Source organism: Capricornis sumatraensis, chromosome 20, assembly GCF_032405125.1.
Source record: "Capricornis sumatraensis isolate serow.1 chromosome 20, serow.2, whole genome shotgun sequence".
NCBI classification, from domain to species: domain Eukaryota; kingdom Metazoa; phylum Chordata; class Mammalia; order Artiodactyla; family Bovidae; genus Capricornis; species Capricornis sumatraensis.
The window spans coordinates 18,826,560-18,842,834 of NC_091088.1; the positions used below are offsets into that span (position 1 = coordinate 18,826,560).

The 16,275-nt window shown below is 49.9% G+C and overlaps 1 protein-coding gene across 1 annotated transcript in view; it reads right to left on the reverse strand.

Moving 5' to 3' along the window:
- Positions 1–800: 800 nt before the first annotated feature.
- The window catches only part of ZCCHC14 (zinc finger CCHC-type containing 14), a 47,992-nt gene continuing 32,517 nt past the window's right edge, over positions 801–16,275 (reverse strand). Inside the window, exons 4-13 of the mRNA XM_068991798.1 lie at positions 15,448–15,519; positions 12,459–12,568; positions 11,630–11,724; positions 11,494–11,548; positions 10,249–10,528; positions 8,825–8,916; positions 8,384–8,511; positions 7,399–7,539; positions 5,840–7,309; positions 801–4,815 (exon numbers count right to left, since the gene is read on the reverse strand). Coding sequence (XP_068847899.1) covers positions 4,760–4,815; positions 5,840–7,309; positions 7,399–7,539; positions 8,384–8,511; positions 8,825–8,916; positions 10,249–10,528; positions 11,494–11,548; positions 11,630–11,724; positions 12,459–12,568; positions 15,448–15,519 — 2,499 coding nt within the window. The 3' untranslated portion in view covers positions 801–4,759. The remainder of the gene's footprint in view (positions 4,816–5,839; positions 7,310–7,398; positions 7,540–8,383; positions 8,512–8,824; positions 8,917–10,248; positions 10,529–11,493; positions 11,549–11,629; positions 11,725–12,458; positions 12,569–15,447; positions 15,520–16,275) is intronic.

A 16,275-nucleotide genomic window follows, 5' to 3' on the forward strand; every position in this document is an offset into this window, starting at 1 on the left:
GGCATTACGTGGTGGTACGTGGTACCCGACGTGGCCGGGTCGGGAGCTGTATACAGTAAACAGCAGGTGTGCACGTGATCTCCATCCTCAGAGTCCCCGGGCGTGACCAGACAGAGGGAGGCCTTCTCCACCTGAGGGGCTGCGACCTAGCAGGTCCCAGGAGTGGCCAGCTGCATCCCCTGATGCTGCTCATCTGACAGGAGCCCTGGCCAGTCCTGGAACCATGTGTGTGCACCGGTTTTTCTCCGCGTGTCCACACGTCTGAGAAGACCAAGCCAAACTGGAGATTCCTGCCAGGGAGGAAGTCCCTGAATTCTCTCTCTGTGGCCTGCACTGCTCAGGGTAGCACCATGGACCAGGGCAAACACATGCTTGTTAGCCTGCCACCATCCTGAGTCCAGAGAGGACATGGCCACAGATGCCAGGGCACACTCACCATGAGTTTGGAAATGTCCGAAGGACACTTGATCTAGTGATGCTGACCCTGATTATGGAGCTGGGAGCTGAACACCTTAAAACCAATCCCAAATCAATTCACATTTCTATTCACACATAGAACATTTTTTAAAAACCCAGGAAACTAGACAGAAAGTGGATTTAAGACCAGGTATTCCTTTTTTAACACTGAGAAGGCGGCAGAAAGAACAGACTCCCTAGCTTGGAAATCAAGAGCCGCCACTGGAAAGGATATGTGCCTCGTATTCTATCTATGAGACAAAGACCTAATAAAAAACTTTTTTTTTAATTTTTATTTTCAGTACATTAAATTTACTCATAAAAACATTCTAAAAATGTACAATTTTTCCTTTTTAACAAAGTATAATAAAACATAAAAACCCCAAAAACAGAATACTTGACATTTACAATTCAAAATCAAATTAGCAGAATATTAAATATTTACAAAACTATATCTTTTAAAAATATTTATAAAGTTACATGCAATTTTGTAGAATTGACATAAAAGAATGGCTCAAAAATGGGAGAATTTTCCTTCATTCCTAAAAAGAAATATGTCCAATAGAAGCTGTGAAGATTCTTGAGTACACGAGGTCTTCAGTTTCAGTACCAAAGCCTGTCTTTGTGCATCTAAGAACTTTACGCATGAGGGGCTCCTCACAGCACCGGGATGGACTGGCCGGCGCTCCCCTCCCTCCAATAACAGTGTAGTAACTGACCTTTGGCCTCAACCAGCATAGTACATAGTTTGCAAGTGTTGATTAAAGATACTCACTTTGATTCAGAACCTCGGGACTTTTAAGTAATTGAGCCTCTTCAGAACCCACGGATGTAAATGTCACCTGCCTCATTCTTTGGGAGTCATCTGCACTTTGGAAAGGACGGCCACCTCGCTCAGGGTCCACAGGCCCATCCACTGGACGGGTGGTTGAGCTGAGCAGGGCCACGGTTTCCCTTACAACCTTTAAGACTCTTGGACACGTAACGCCATCAGTTATCAGTGTGTAAAACTAGCAAGGCATCTAGTAAGCCACCACAGAAGCAGGAAGAGTGACAATGACGGAGCGAGGAGGGTGCAACCTGATTCCCGCTCAGAAAAGTGCTCACTAGCAACACTGGAGTGAGTGGACAGATGCAAGCCTTGGTCAGCCCGTGCTCAGACGGGAACGCATTACAGCCATGTAACATTAGGCAAAGTTACTACCCGCTCTGCACCTCCATACAGCGTGCAGTATAAACTAACTGTGGGACTTCTTGCGATAAAGGACCTAGAATTCTAAATTGGTAAATTAAAATACTGAACCTGCTTGACTACTATATTAACAAGCTGAACTCGTGTAATTTTTTTGAGATTATAAATGATGCTGGTTTTTTTAAAAACATCCAATCACATACCTGCTTTCAAGAAAATAGTTTTGTCTTTATTATTCTAAGTGCTAGCTCCCATTTTCTCAGTGCTCTTTATTAGAAGTTTTTAACATTTATACACTTTCCAATTTTCAATATCATAAAATAAAAATTAGAAAATAAGGTAGAAAATCGAGTGTTCTGCTTTAAAAAACAAACAAAAAAAAAAGATTAGTGTTTTATCCCAACGTTGTATCTACTTCAATCTGTACATTCCACTTTCCCCATTCTTGGGGATAGAAACTTTAAAATATGACAGACTACACAGGGCAAAGTGGCTGGGGCCACACCTACCTGGGGCCGCAGCATTTGGAAACAGCCCACAACTTCAATGACTAATTTAAAGGGTCAGTCTGACCTGTGTTTCTAGCTGATGAGGACATCCTCTGAGGAAATGCCAAATGCTCTTTTAGGCTCACTGACTGTGGTTGCTTCTGGAGAGAAATTTCATCAGAGACAATACTGCTAGCAAATATTCCCAAGTTCAAGTATGGGACTCACTCAAGAAGAGGTCTCACGGTTTGGCAACTGAATGCTCTGTGCCTGTGTGTCCCGTGTTCACGTTTTACCGTTAGCAACTCTGAGTGGCCACACACGCATTTTCAAAGACAGCTAGAAGTTTCTCTGAGACTTCTGATGACTGGAACACAGCCACACAATGTCTGAACCTATTTCTCAATTTGAATGTCATACTTCAAGTTGAAGTTTGTTCTGATTTTTTGTATTTGAAGCTAACCTCTAATATTTATCAAAACAGTTATAAGGGTAACAACAGACACTTTCATTCCCCAATACTGACGACTAAAAAAAAAAAAACCTAAATATGATTTTTCTCTTTTGTTATGAGACAGTTTTCAACAATTTCACTGTGTTGAAATAGGATTTATTTAAAATAGTTCTTTGTTTAAAAAAAAAACAAAAATTTTAAAAGTTTGGCTTTCAGCACATATCCAGGCCACTGTAACGGCCTTCAGAAATATTAAAATCGTAAACATCAATGAACACTCCAAGTCTTCCTTAAACATAATATGACAAGTTCCAGTCTAGTACTCTTTAAGGCAAAGTTGTGTCAGTTCTCACAATTTTGACATTTTGTAGTGTTTATAATTTAAGAGATCAATGTAACATTCCCCCAAAAAGCTGTTGTAAGCATCATCATTACTTCAAAACTGTAGGTAATACTGTGTGCCAAGAAGAGAGAGAATACAGAGGTCTGTCAATTCTGCATTGCATAGAAATAAAACTCTACTAAAATAAAACTCTAAAAAACTCTACTAAAAGCCTTTCATTAAAAAAAGTAACAACTTTCTGCTTTAGTTTCCAAGAAGCCAGGAAACTGATTTCAAAAATTTGAAGCCTTACAACACAATGCCTCAAATTCTAGGGTACTCTTGATTTATACCAATTCTGCATGAGGCTGATTGTCCCATTTTAAGAATGGTCTGAGTATTATTATTTTCTTCTCTTTTACATATTCAACTGGAAAATCCCTGGGCAAGGCCTTACCAATCAGTATTTTAACATTGAAGGCTGTAGCACTTAAAACAGTATTATTGAAGCACAAAATTCCCTTTAGCCATGAAGCTTCAAGTCCCTAACTTTCACAACAAAAGCTCTCATTGCAGTGGGGTAAACTGAGAGCTGCGTGGTGGGCTTTATTTCCCACCTGATACAACTAGACTTCTGCAGATCTTGTAGCTCTGTCCTGTCGGTGTAGTCTCTTTCAGAGTCTTAACCACTTTCTATCGTAGTTTTCCGGTAATTTTTTTAATGGAATTAACTATTGATACAGAGCCTAATACAAAAGAAGTTGACAGGAGAAAATTTCAGTCATTTGCTCAGAGATTGTAGGACTGTATTACTGTTGAAAGGTCTGTCTCAAGTGTGAATCCGTTAGCAGTGAGCCTTGGGGTCCTTGGGAAGTCCATGGGAGATAAAATAACTTGCAAACTTGGCTAAGGATACGCAGCCTCCCGTCAGTGCCGCTCACGAGGCCATGCTGCTATCGCGTCTGCCAGGGTTCCTTCATGGGGAAGACGACAGGACTCAAAGCTCTGAAGGGCTGGGAAGGAAGGTGTCCTCAAAGCTTTGACAGCTAGGGATTCTCTGGGACTTGGACCCTTTTAGAAATTAAGTTGTTGCAAGTAACTATTTCTACTTAATAATGTAGTTTAAATGTATTTGCAGGAAAAAATAAAAACCTGAAACTGCTACAAGTGCTTTTAAGGAGGGAAGGAATACTAAAATCTCTGTTGTGTACTAAGTCATGTAGCCTGCTGGTGCCGACTCTAAAGACGGATTCTCTGAGTGTCTTGCACTGACTGGTCTCAGGGAGTCTGTCTCCCAGAACTGCAGAGATTGACATCAGTTTACATTCTTCTGTAGTGCAACCCTTAAAAAGCCCAGAGATTAGTGCCTAACCACTGCAAGAACGAAACGGAACGAGCAGAACAAAACAAAGGCGACCTTTTCCCTCACCAGGGGTGTCAAGAGTCCGACTGGTAGAACTCCACTTGGAGAACTCCGACCTTCAGTTCTCGATTCCAGCCTCACGTAGCTGCCCTGGAATTACGTGTGAGCCTAGAAGGACCAATTACGGCAATGCTCTTCAGGAGACGGCAGGTCTCTGCATTGCGACCAAGGGTGGAGGTGGCCAGTTTTCACCCACAGTGGAGATACCCACTAGGCCAGTCCTGACATCAAGCTCCCGTCTAGGATTTTGGCAATAAAACTGAGTTTGATGCATTCCTACGCTAGGTTTTCTATCCAGTCTAGTAAAGTAAAGCACCTTTGGATTAAAAATATTAAGCTCAACAGCAACTAGACTTCTCAGTTTTGTATTTAATTTTCCTTAGGTCTCCATGGCTTAATAGTGTTCTGTTGCCAGAGAAAAATATCAATCTGTGGAGTCCAGACTTTCTGCTGGAGGGGCATATTTCAACCTAAAAGTACCTAGAGAAGGGGGAAAAAAAAAAAAAAAAAAGAGATCAAATTTGAATCACCATAGAATTACTGCCATGATCTGTCCAAAGTTATTTCCGGAGTCACTGGTCAAGATTTGGGTGCTGGAAATCTAAACCACCTCTTCTAACCACTTCCCAATTCCCCTGCTGCACCCCCAAACTCATTTGTAAAGTTTATCAAATCAGACAAACGGTGCACAGACTGCAGAGTTCCCAGTCCTTTCCCTCAAACTTTGGGAGCTCAGACAGCAAGAATCGGCCCCTTCCCTGGGGCAGGGCCAGGGAAGGCCCAACCCCACAGAGGGCTCTGGGCTCGCTGCCTCAGGAGACGCAGCACCATCTCTGTCAACGGGAGTGGCCACAGCCCACAAGCACCCCACCTGCCACCAGACCCGACTCCAGGCTGTCTGTGCAGCTCCCCTCAAAAGTCTCCAGAAAACAAGTGGCTGACTGTCCAGCTTTCCCCATGCCCAGAAAAACAGCAAGAACAAACCTGGTGTGGTAACGACAGCAGACACACACCTGACTAAAGGAGACAAAAAAATAGCGAGTGGAAGCAGGAAAGGGGGAGGAAGACACAGCACAGGGAGCGAGGACACCACGAGCCACACGGCGGCCACAGCCACGCCACTCGGGGCCAGGGACACACGCGGGGACAGAGCCCCATCGGCAGCGCCTGCGCTCACACGCCACGCCCTCGGTCCTCAGTGAGCACTGGGGATGGCTCTGAATCACCCACGCTTGCTCCCCAGTCACGTGGCACAAAAGAACAGACCGCGGAGCCGTCGGGCCACGGCCAGCGAGCCACACTGGAGTGAGGAGCAGGCGGAAATCATAAAGACAGTCTCGGGCCAAAGCTGCCCTCGGGGGCTGCACAGCCCGTCAAGAGTTTGGTGCCTTTTCAGAGAGCACTTGAAAATCACTTCTTGCTTGCTTTAGAAAAAAGGAAGTTGATTATTATTTTCATAAAAAGGACACTCCTGTCTGTATCTCTCCACCTCGAGAGCCTTTACCTTGCCGATTGAAGTCCATGGACGGCTGCTTGCAGTCCTGAGCGCGGTGACCGGTGGCCCCACAGTTGTAACACGAGAGGTTCCCGCTCTTTTTGTGACTGGAACCATTGCTACTGCCCACCAAGCCCTGGGCCTGGTAGACGCCCGCCGCCCCCATGAAGTTCTGCACAGGCGGGACGGTGAAGGCGGACTGGCCGCCCAGCACGGGCTCGGGGCCCACACCACCGCCGTAGGGCGAGTGCACGACCGGGAAGGCGCCGCCGCCATACTGCTGGGCACCCATGTAGCCGCTGCCGCACACGGGGCTGAAGGGCAGGAACGGGAAGGGGAAGACTGAGGGCCCCGAGAACGGGTGCTGGAAGTAGCTGGCATAGCTGACGGTCAGGCCGCTCGAGCCACAGCTCCCGCTGCAGCCGCACGACGTGCACACGACACAGCCGGGCGGCGGGGCGGGTGCCGGCTGCTGGGGCACCGGCTGCTGCTGATGGTGGTGGTGGTGGTGGTGGTTCTGGGCTGAGGCGGGGAGGTTCCCAGGGGAGCTGCCACCGCCGCCACCGCCGCCACTGCTGCTGTAGAAGCTGCTTTCGGGGACCGAGGAGAGCGCAGGGCTGGAGCTGGGGGCTGGGCAGCTGGGCACAGTGGCCATGTTTGCAAAGGATGGGGACGGGTGGCTACTGGAGGCGGCAGTGTTGCTGTTCGCACAGAAGCTGCCCTGCAGGGGGCCCACAGGCACACTGCTCATCGCAGAGAAGGCAGCTTTGGTGTTGGCTGTGTACAGAGCAGTCCGGGGGTTTATTATTGCAGGGGGCACACTTATTTGCACGTTGTTGGAACAGGAGGTTTGCCCAGAGATGGCGGAATCCGCAGGGACAGATGAAGACACCAGGAGTTTGATGGGCGGCCGAGCCACGTGGAAGACGGTGCTGGACGTCCCCGCGGCAGCAGTGCTGGCTTCCACCACCAGGGCCGGCTGCTGTGCCGGCTTCATCACCCTGTCCAGTGCGGACGCATGGACGACTTTGGTGCGGGGACCAAAGGAGACAGTGGGCGACACGGAGCTGCTCTCGGCGAGTCCGGAAAGGACCTGCATGGGCTGATGGGGGGTGGACGAGGGGAGCACGTCCATCATGGTATTGCCAAAGCTCTTGTCCACTTTGATGCTGCTTCTTGGTCCAGAGACTTTACTGCGCTCCTCGAGTGACAGCAGCGAGTGCACAGAGGACGAGAGGAGCTTCATGTCCGTGCCCCCCCTTTCCGCCTTGTGCACAGAGTTCAGCATCCTGATGGGTGTGATGTGCGAGGCCGCCGTCATCATCTGTGGGGGCAGCGAGTGGTGGCCCGACGGGGTGGAGCCTGCCTCGTTCTGCACGGGGAGGACCTGCGCCGTGGGCCGGGCAGAACTTGAAGTGAAGTGATTCAGCAGCATCACAGGCTTCTCCTTGTCAGGGCCCTCCAAGTGGATCTCCACACCTAGAGGTGGAAACAGCATCAGCACAGCCTGCCTGGGCCGGGCGGGGGCAGCGCCTCGCGAGCCACACAGGAAGGGCGGGCATCCTTACGTCTGTCGTTCTCTTCTGCGCTGTCTGAGCTCTCTTCCCGGGCCTGCACGCCCATCGGGCTGGGCGAGGAGCTGGAGCACTCGGAGGAGCTGCCTTCCCGGGCCGTCTGGTGAGGGGCCTGCTCCACCTCCACCCGCAGCGCTGTGGAGAAGGGACAGGTGACAGTCCAAAGGAGGCACCGAGGTCCTCGAGCCACAGGACACAACGCTGCCTGTGCCCTCCTCCCCCGCCCACAGGCATGCCTGTCGCATCTGTCTTCACATCAGCCCCGAGGAGGCAGGTCCTGCCCTGGCCCTATGTGCACGGGGTTGAGGCTCCCACACGGCAGACGCACATGGGGCTGTGCCCTCGACTCCCCAAGCACACACCACAGACCAGGAGAAGGACCCCCAACCACCAGGTGCTGCAATAGCAGCCCTCCACCAACACAGAGACCTCTGTGTTCTGAGGCCCAGGGACACAAGACCTTTTCAGTCAAACAAGTAGCGAAAAGATGCACTGACAGTTTTTCCTTCCTGGTTCCCGTCACTCGATGTTTCTAGTGCATAAGGAAAGCAGCACAAGGGCCACTGCCGTGGTCCTCCACCCCCGCTCCTGAGGAGAGGAAGGCAGGGGGAGGGGAGAGGGCTGGTGGTCTGGCATCAAGGACTTCAGGGTGGACCTGCAGGGCAGCAGCCTAGGGCCACCTCTTTGCACCCACGTGGAGGGGAGAGACTGGCATCTATTTTCACATTTCCTGTTCTTTCCCTCTCACCAGAGCAGTTTCTGGGTCTAAACCTTTTGCCCAAACAACTTCAGGCAAGTCACCTGTCTTCAGCTGCAAACCTAAGGTCCCTTCTACTTGTCTACTGAAGAAACTATAAGGGCTAAAACGATGAAAAGTAGCTCTTTAAGTACTAGGAGATGGAAATGGAAAAGTGGTGTGACCTGAGGTCTGATCGTCCCCAGAAGGGTCCCGGGTCCAGGCGCACCCGGCCCCACCCACCTGCAGCGTGGCTGCCTCGCACCGTCTGCACGGGCCCCACGTGGCTGGTGGGGGGCACGCGGGCCACTCCACTGCTGCTGACTTGGGGAGGGCCCGAGGGGTTCAGGCACCGTTTCTCTGACTTCTCCCTGTGTGACAGGAAAGCACACCAACAACCGAGTGTTCAGGTCTGCTGAACAAACTCTCAATGCTTCACAGATGCTACTTAAGTATACATATTCCACAGAAGGGTGATTTCCATCAAATAATCCCCAGGGTAGAAGATAACTGACTTGTCAGATTCACTCTAAAGGGTCGTTCCTAGCAAACCAAAGCCACATTTGTAGAGTTTTAAGAGTACTAATTACGGTTTGATAAGCCACCAGTAGTAACAAGTCCTAGTATCTGTTCCTCATGTTAGAAACTAAAATGAACACATTTCATAAACAATCTCACACTCACTTCTCCAGCTCCAGTTGAGTCTTGAGTTTTTTCTTTGCTCCCATGGTGAGGGATTCAAATTTATTTAGATCTTCTTCCGTGAGGCTCAGAAACTTCCACAGAAGAAACAAATTACAAAGTTACTGAGAATTAATTAGGATTCTGAAAACAAAAAACTTGGGAGTTTAACTTAATAAACACATTCAACCTCTCGGATACGTAAACCCATAAAACTTAACCAGATAATAAAAGACAGGGAAACGCTGTAACTTTTACTTGCTAAGTGACTTGGTATCCAAAGTCCAAAATACAAGACACCCACTTTGCATCTGAGGGTCACGGGCTGTGTCTCCTGAGCCTTTAGCACAGGTGTCTGGACCACAGCTGGGTGAAGGTGGGGCCCCTGGAAGGTGCGTACTGTGCAGGCAGGTGACTGGGACAGTGTCCTGCGGTCTCAACTGCTACTGGGATACAGTTCATGGAAGTGTCTCCCGCTCCAGGGACCCAACTCCCACAGAGAGGAGCATCGTCCTCTTTAGCGGCTCTCGTTTCTTGGAGTCACGGGACACCAGCAACTCTGTTGGGTATCAAGTGATCCAGAAAAGCAGGTGCCATCCAAACTGAATGGGAACCTAACCCACTGCCCTTACACTAAGAAAAACATCCTACTTGGTTCTCGTGCCAGTCCATAATATGATCTGTGATTTTAGCCTTTTCAACTACATACATCAGACTATAACTTTTTAAACTGATCATGAGCAAGGATAGCAAAATCTGTTGTTTTTAAGACTTATGAATCCTAAACTGAGAGTACTGAAAATATACTTAAAATGTGTTTTTTATTAGCAGTAAAAGCTTGATTTCTAGTTCTTCAATTGCAGGTTTTTGGACAAAGGAAATGTTTAGAGATCAAAGCTACCACAGCACTTTATCCAGCAGAGGGCGCTCAGAGTTCAAACATCCCATACAGGTCTAACTTACCGGAGACACTGAAACTTGCATTTACCTGGGTCAAAGTATGTGGGGGCCTTTAAAAAGGCCTGCACTGAGGGCCATCTAAGCAAGGGGGATACAAGCACCAGAATCCACTACTTCTACCCCCTGCAGGGTGGCTGGAGGCACAACACTCTTCACATCACATACAGCAAGCATCTACTTGGGAAGACCCCAAACTACCTTTAAAAAGCTGTTTGTTCACAAGCAATTTATGTTCCAGTTTTTGTTTCCAGCTGCAGGCAGCTTCAAATTCAAATCCACGGCCCCTTCCAGCGAGCTCGTGGGACCTGGGGAGCACGCATCTGGCAGTGTTAAGACCAGGTGGCATGACCCCCACAACATACACACTGCCCAAACCCAGCTCGGTTCCTCTGGAAACGAGGTCCGAAGAAAGAAAGATTACCCGAGACAACAAGCGCATTCTATCTGCCTGCCAGTAACCAACATACCTTCTCCATCGTGAGCTGTTTGAAGACAGGGTAATACTTGTGCAAACGCAGTTTCCGAAGCCAGTCTAAAATCCCGTTTTGCTCCTGGGTCTGCGGGGCCTGCAGGCTGGACGGCATCAGGATGGCGGGCGAGCTGTCCATCGGGGTCCGATAGGCCAGCGCCGAGCCTGCACCCCCCGAGTGCGAGCAGTGGGGCAAGGCGGCCGCGCTGGCTGCGTGCTGCACGTGGTGCTGGGCGCTGCCCTGAGAGGACGGGATGCCAGCCACTCCGCACACAGGCCTGCAAGGACAGCAGACAGGTGGTTTTCAAAACTCCACGGCCTCCACTCAAGACCAGCTCCTCGATCTGGACTGCATCTGCGGCCGACTCCACCACTAGCATTCAAGTTGCGGCCTCTGCCACCACACTACCGCCCAGGTAACCGTCTGGACATGGCTGTGTGCATGCACCTGTCTAGACACGGTGCTGAGCACGTGTACACACGTGTGTGTGTCACCACCAGACTTCCGGTTGAGCTGCCTAGTTTTTTTCTGTTGCTTCTATCACAGGATGATACTAACAATCATACACTAAAATCAACTCCAAACATTTTTTTTAAGTAAATTCCAGAAAGCTGGAAGGAGCAAAAGCATCTCTCTCTGTCCCAGCCCCTTCCACACTAAACTGCAGACCCACAGATTTACCATGTGCTCACACACTCCAGGTAGGGGTGAACAAGAAAGGCGGGACACCAAAGATCTCCTTGCCTGAATAGCGTCAGTAGGACCAAGTGTGTATGTGTGTGTTTGTGTGTGTGTGTGCACGCATGCATGTGTGTGTGTGTGTGTGTGTGTGTGTGTGCACGCACACCCACCACATGTGAGGTCAGCCCATTTTAGGGCCCCAGCTGGCAGAGAACCCCTAGAGCAGCAACTCTGGCCCTTCATGGAATTAACCACTGCCTGAGAGCTTGTAAAAATGAAGATTCTCAGAAATTCTGGTGTCCTAGAATGTATAGGGCCCAGAAACTGGCATTTGCAATAAGGGTCTTTGGGAATTCTAATTCCAGTGGCTCAGAGAACCCCTTTTTCTCTATTTTTTGAGAAATCAAAAAGTAGATTCTCTCAATCCAATTCTTATCCAATATTACTAGTCAAGACTAAGATCAAGAATGCTTTAACTCCAGAAACAACTGCTGACAGTGAGAAGCAAGCTCTGTAGCAAGGCTGACTGGAAATGTGCTGGCTGCATGGGAGAAGTCTCACCTTCCAGACACGCCCATCATGGTACCGACTTTAGAAAGGGAAGGGTTGCCAGGACCTAAAAGTTAAAATGAAAACAGTTCATTCACAGACCATGAGAGTATTTCCACTTTTACTGAATTACATTTTACAAACTCACTTGGACTTTGAAGCTGTTGGGTGGGAGAAGAAGTGCTGAAAAATTTCTTAACATGGTCATTTTTTAACACATGAGACGGTAACGAAGCCAGATACCTGAAAAAGAAACAGAGTGGTTTTATCAGCATTAAAATGTATTATTACCAAGAAGTAACTGGGAGATAAATTTTAATTTTCCATTAAGAGGCATTTGTATCAGAGAAAAACTAAACAGAAGCACCTTAACCTCTAATCTTCCTGCTGTATTCAGTTTAGTTCTTGGCAGTATTCACGTGTTTCCTGGAGCCCCTTCCCGCATTCACACTGTATTACACTGTATGAACAGAGTCTCTCGGGGCCCACAGCACAGGGCCTGTGGTATCAGCTGCCGGGGGGCACTCCGACGGCGGGCCCAGTCCCCGGGCCCTGGCAGCAGGGCTCCCTCCGTAAATGTGTACAGGACAGCATGCAGGACACCCTCAGTGTCCAGAGACTCTGGGCCCAGGAGACCTTTTATAGGTCTTCGTTTCATCCTTTCTACTACAGAAGAGAAAGAATAACCAGATTTTATTTCGTAAGACTGTCAAAATTACAGTATGTGGTGGCATATACTTCGGAATTCCTTCAATTGCATATCCTCAAAAGCATGCCTAGGTTGTTAAGATCCTTCAAATTCTCTGTAACTGAAGAGGAGACCAGAATCACCCAGACCATGTCACCTGAGCAGCCCCTCCGGGACCAGGCAGCCCAGCCCCACCCACAACACCGAGGGCCGTCGGTCCACCAGTCACACGGTGCTGCTGCAGGGGGCTGCTCTCCGTGGCCTTGGAGGGGTGTGGGGGGAGCATTACCTCAGGTCCGCTTCCAGATCCATATGGTTTCGCTCTACATAAAAGGAATCTGGGCCAGCTAAGCAAGGAATGAATTTCTCCAAATTTTCTTCAGGATGCAGCTGAGACAACTGAAAGAGACGGAAAGGCACAGGGAGTCTGGCACAATCTCCTTTACAAAACCAGGGTTGCTCAGTGCGAGAAACACCGGGCAGGTGCGAGGAGGCGGCGTCTGCCGGGGTGAGTCTGGGCTTCTGCACCCACCGGGACGCAGGAAGCCACAGCCCACCACAGCACAGGGAGCTGGCCGGCAAAGCCACCGCATCGGCCCAACCCCAAGAGGGACCTGCCCTCCGAGGAGACAGAGCACGTGAGCCGTCCAGCCGCGGCAGAGCACCAGGAAGAGGTGGCTGCCCTTCGAGTGGGCAGAGGAGATGGGCAGGGATGAACACGCCCCACAGGCGGAGTGAGGGTCAGACAGCAGCCGGCCAGGAGCCCAGGCACGGGACAGGGAGACTGTCCCCTCACTTCCGAGCTCTCTTCCGTGGGCGGCAGGCCGCAGGGAGCCTCTGCAGGGGGCACAGCGTGCAACGGCTGTCCCGGGGGCCAGGCGGGAAACCCCATACCTCCCCCGGAGCCTGCTCTCCATCCAAAGCAGAAAGCCCATAGGCCACTGGGGGAGGGATGAGACAGTGCCTGCTCTCAGAGCTCAAGCACACCCCAAGTTTCTGGGGATGAGGCAAAACACCTTCCTGCCTCTGGGAGAAGAGGAAGAAAAGGAAGTCCTCCTCACACTGGTCATTTCTCAGGGAAGGTAAAAACAAAATCCTTCTAGCGTCAAGGAAGGGCAGGAAGCCCTCCTGAGTGGAGGGGCCTGCATGAGCACAGAGTGGACCAGGTCAGCTGCTGGGGAGGGAAGGGCGGCGATGATGAGAAAGGGCCCAACCCTGTGCCTGGACCTCGGGCTGCACCAGGACAGGAGAGCCCCATCCCCACCACAAATCTATCCCCAGCAACAAGTAACAGCACCTTCCCTGGGAGTGCAATCAATAGGGCAGGCAGACCCACTCCATCCCACAGGTGAGGCAAGACACCGCCACACTCCTCTCGAGACTCCAGGGACCAGCAGGTCTTGCTGGAGGAACCCAAACCCAGCTCTGCTCCTGACAAGACTAACCCAAAGCCACACTAATGGTTTGATGGATTCCATTTCCAGGCTAGTTTCTAGACATGATGTCTAACATTCAATCAAAAATTATAAGATAAAAAAGAGGTGGGAGTCTATTGTCAAGATAATCATTAGAACCAGACTCAGAAATAACCCAGATGTCAGAGCTATCAGACAACTGAAAATGAACAAGAACCCCTAAAATCATGGTACCAGAGATGAAGAATTCAGCTCATCAGCAACCTGGAGAGAGCTGAGGAGAAACATCCCTCAACTTGAAGACAGGTTCAAGTACACGTAACTCAAGGCCCAGGAGAAGAGAGAGTGGAGCAGAAGAAATACTGAAGGAAGGGATGGACCAGACAGTGAGGCAGAAGCCCAGGAAGGGCAAAGGAGCCAAAGCCAGGGGGAGTGTCAGCTGCTGCAAACACCCAGACAAGAGTGGCAAGGTCTGCCAGCCTGAGTGGAGCCCAAAGAAGCACTTTTCCACAAAACAAGTAGGGAGGCCCGGAGAAGAGGAAACTCAGTGGTCTACACGGTGCAGAGGAGCAGGAGAGCCCGGGGCAGGGCCCACAGCCCTAGAAAGAAGGCCTGTGGCGCTCTTCAGGGCAGGCCAGGCCCAAACAAAGGTGCGATCGAGCAACTTCTGTCCAAGCTTTTCAACTCGATTTTCTCCCATGGGATGTTTTCCTTGATCTTACAATCAAAGTAGACAGCATATTAAAAGGCAGAGACATTACTCTGTCAACAAAGGTCCGTCTAGTCAAGGCTATGGTTTTTCCACTGGCCATGTATGGATGAGAGAGTTGGACTATAAAGAAAGATGAGTGCCGAAGAATTAATGCTTTTGAACTGTGGTGTTGGAGAAGACTCTTGAGAGTCCCTTGGACTGCAAGGAGATGCAACCAGTCCATCCTAAAGGAGATCAGCCCTGGGTGTTCTTTGGAAGGACTGATGCTAAAGCTGAAACTCCAATACTTTGGGCACCTCATGCGAAGAGTTGACTCATTTGAAAAGACCCTGATGCTGGGAAATATTGAGGGCAGAAGGAGAAAGGACGACAGGGGATGAGACGGTTGGATGGCATCACCGACTCAATGGACCTGGGTTTCGGTGGATTCTGGGAGTTGGTGATGGACAGGGAGGCCTGGCGTGCTGCAGTCCATGGGGTCGCAAAGAGTCAGCGAGCGACTGAGCGACTGAACTGAACTGAATTGATAATCAAACTGCCAGCTGCACTCTGGAGACACTGCAGCCGTGCTGGCTCCACTTGGCAAAGGTGGCCACTTCAGATGCTCAACTGTGGCTAAGACAGTGGTTCACCACCTGGCACAGGCCAGGCTGGGCGACTTTAAACATGCAGGCGTGTGTGGATGCACAAGAGTGTACGGTGGTAAAGAGCAGCTTGGTGTTGAGTGAAATGGTATTTGTTGAATCAATTTAAAAACAAGCAGGATGTACATCATCCGCCTTTCAATTTTTTAAAATATTTGAAAAAATAAAAACAAACAGGAAGATTCAATATGTAAACACATCAAGGTGGAAGCAGGTGAAGTCTCTGCCCGCTGCCGCCCGTGTAGCCCCTCCCCAGCCCCTCAGCCGTGGCTGGAGAGCAACAAACCACCATCAGCCAAACAGCCCTTGGCACCCGCGGACTCACATCTTTCTGCCCCAGCCAGTTCTCAACAACGGGCAGGAGTGTGGACCACATGCCCCACCAGCGGGAATGCCACCCTGCACTCACCGCCCTGGCTCAAGGCAGCGTCCATGGACGTCAGGCTGCCTTCTGACCGCGATGAATGGGACCCTGTAATTCTTATAAGAGCCCTTAAATCACCTTACCTTTGAAATAAATTCAGTCACTTCAGAGGAAGATTTGGTTACTGATGTGATTGAAGAATCAGACCACAAGACCTTAAAAACAAATAAATAAACAAACCTTAAAAACAGACTCCACATACTCAATTCACAGCACGTTCTTCCAGGGATTCACAGCCAGTACATGGCGGTAGTGAGACGAGACTTTATATATATAAAAGCCTCGTGTGTTTATAAACCCCTTGGCGTGTTACAGAAAAGATGTTCACGTAACTCTAGTCCATTAAAGCTTAACTTCCTGTTTTGCACAATTATTCAAACATCACTAAGTCACTCATGCATGGAGTCTAAGGTTGCCCCTTAAAGCGTCATAAAGTCCGTGACGACCCTGACTGCTTGTGCTTGTGTGCACAGCCCCCCACGTGGGGACCCCCGTCTGTCTACATGGAGTCAAGACGCTATGAGAAGTGAGCCCGTCCAGTGAGTGCTCACTGGCCCTCAGGAGTCTGACACAAGTCAGGGCAGTCAGGACCGGGAGAGCAGGGAACAGCTTCCACTGCAGGGGGCGGGGGAAGAACGCAGCAGGGAACGTCAGAAAGGCCTTTCTGGAAGCTCTACGGAGCCTGGTGTTTGTCCTTCCTCCCTGTACCTGTGACAGCGGGCAGTTTTAGTTCACGACCACAAATGTCCATCTTCCCAAATAGACTGTGAGTTCCCTGGGGCAGGGGGCTGGCTTCCCAGCACTGCCTGTGGTATTTTCCACCTATGTCAGCACAGACACCTGTTAGAGGCTCTCCTGCGCTGAGAAAGGCATGAGCTGAACTCAGAAGGAGCGAGACAGGACAGAGGGAA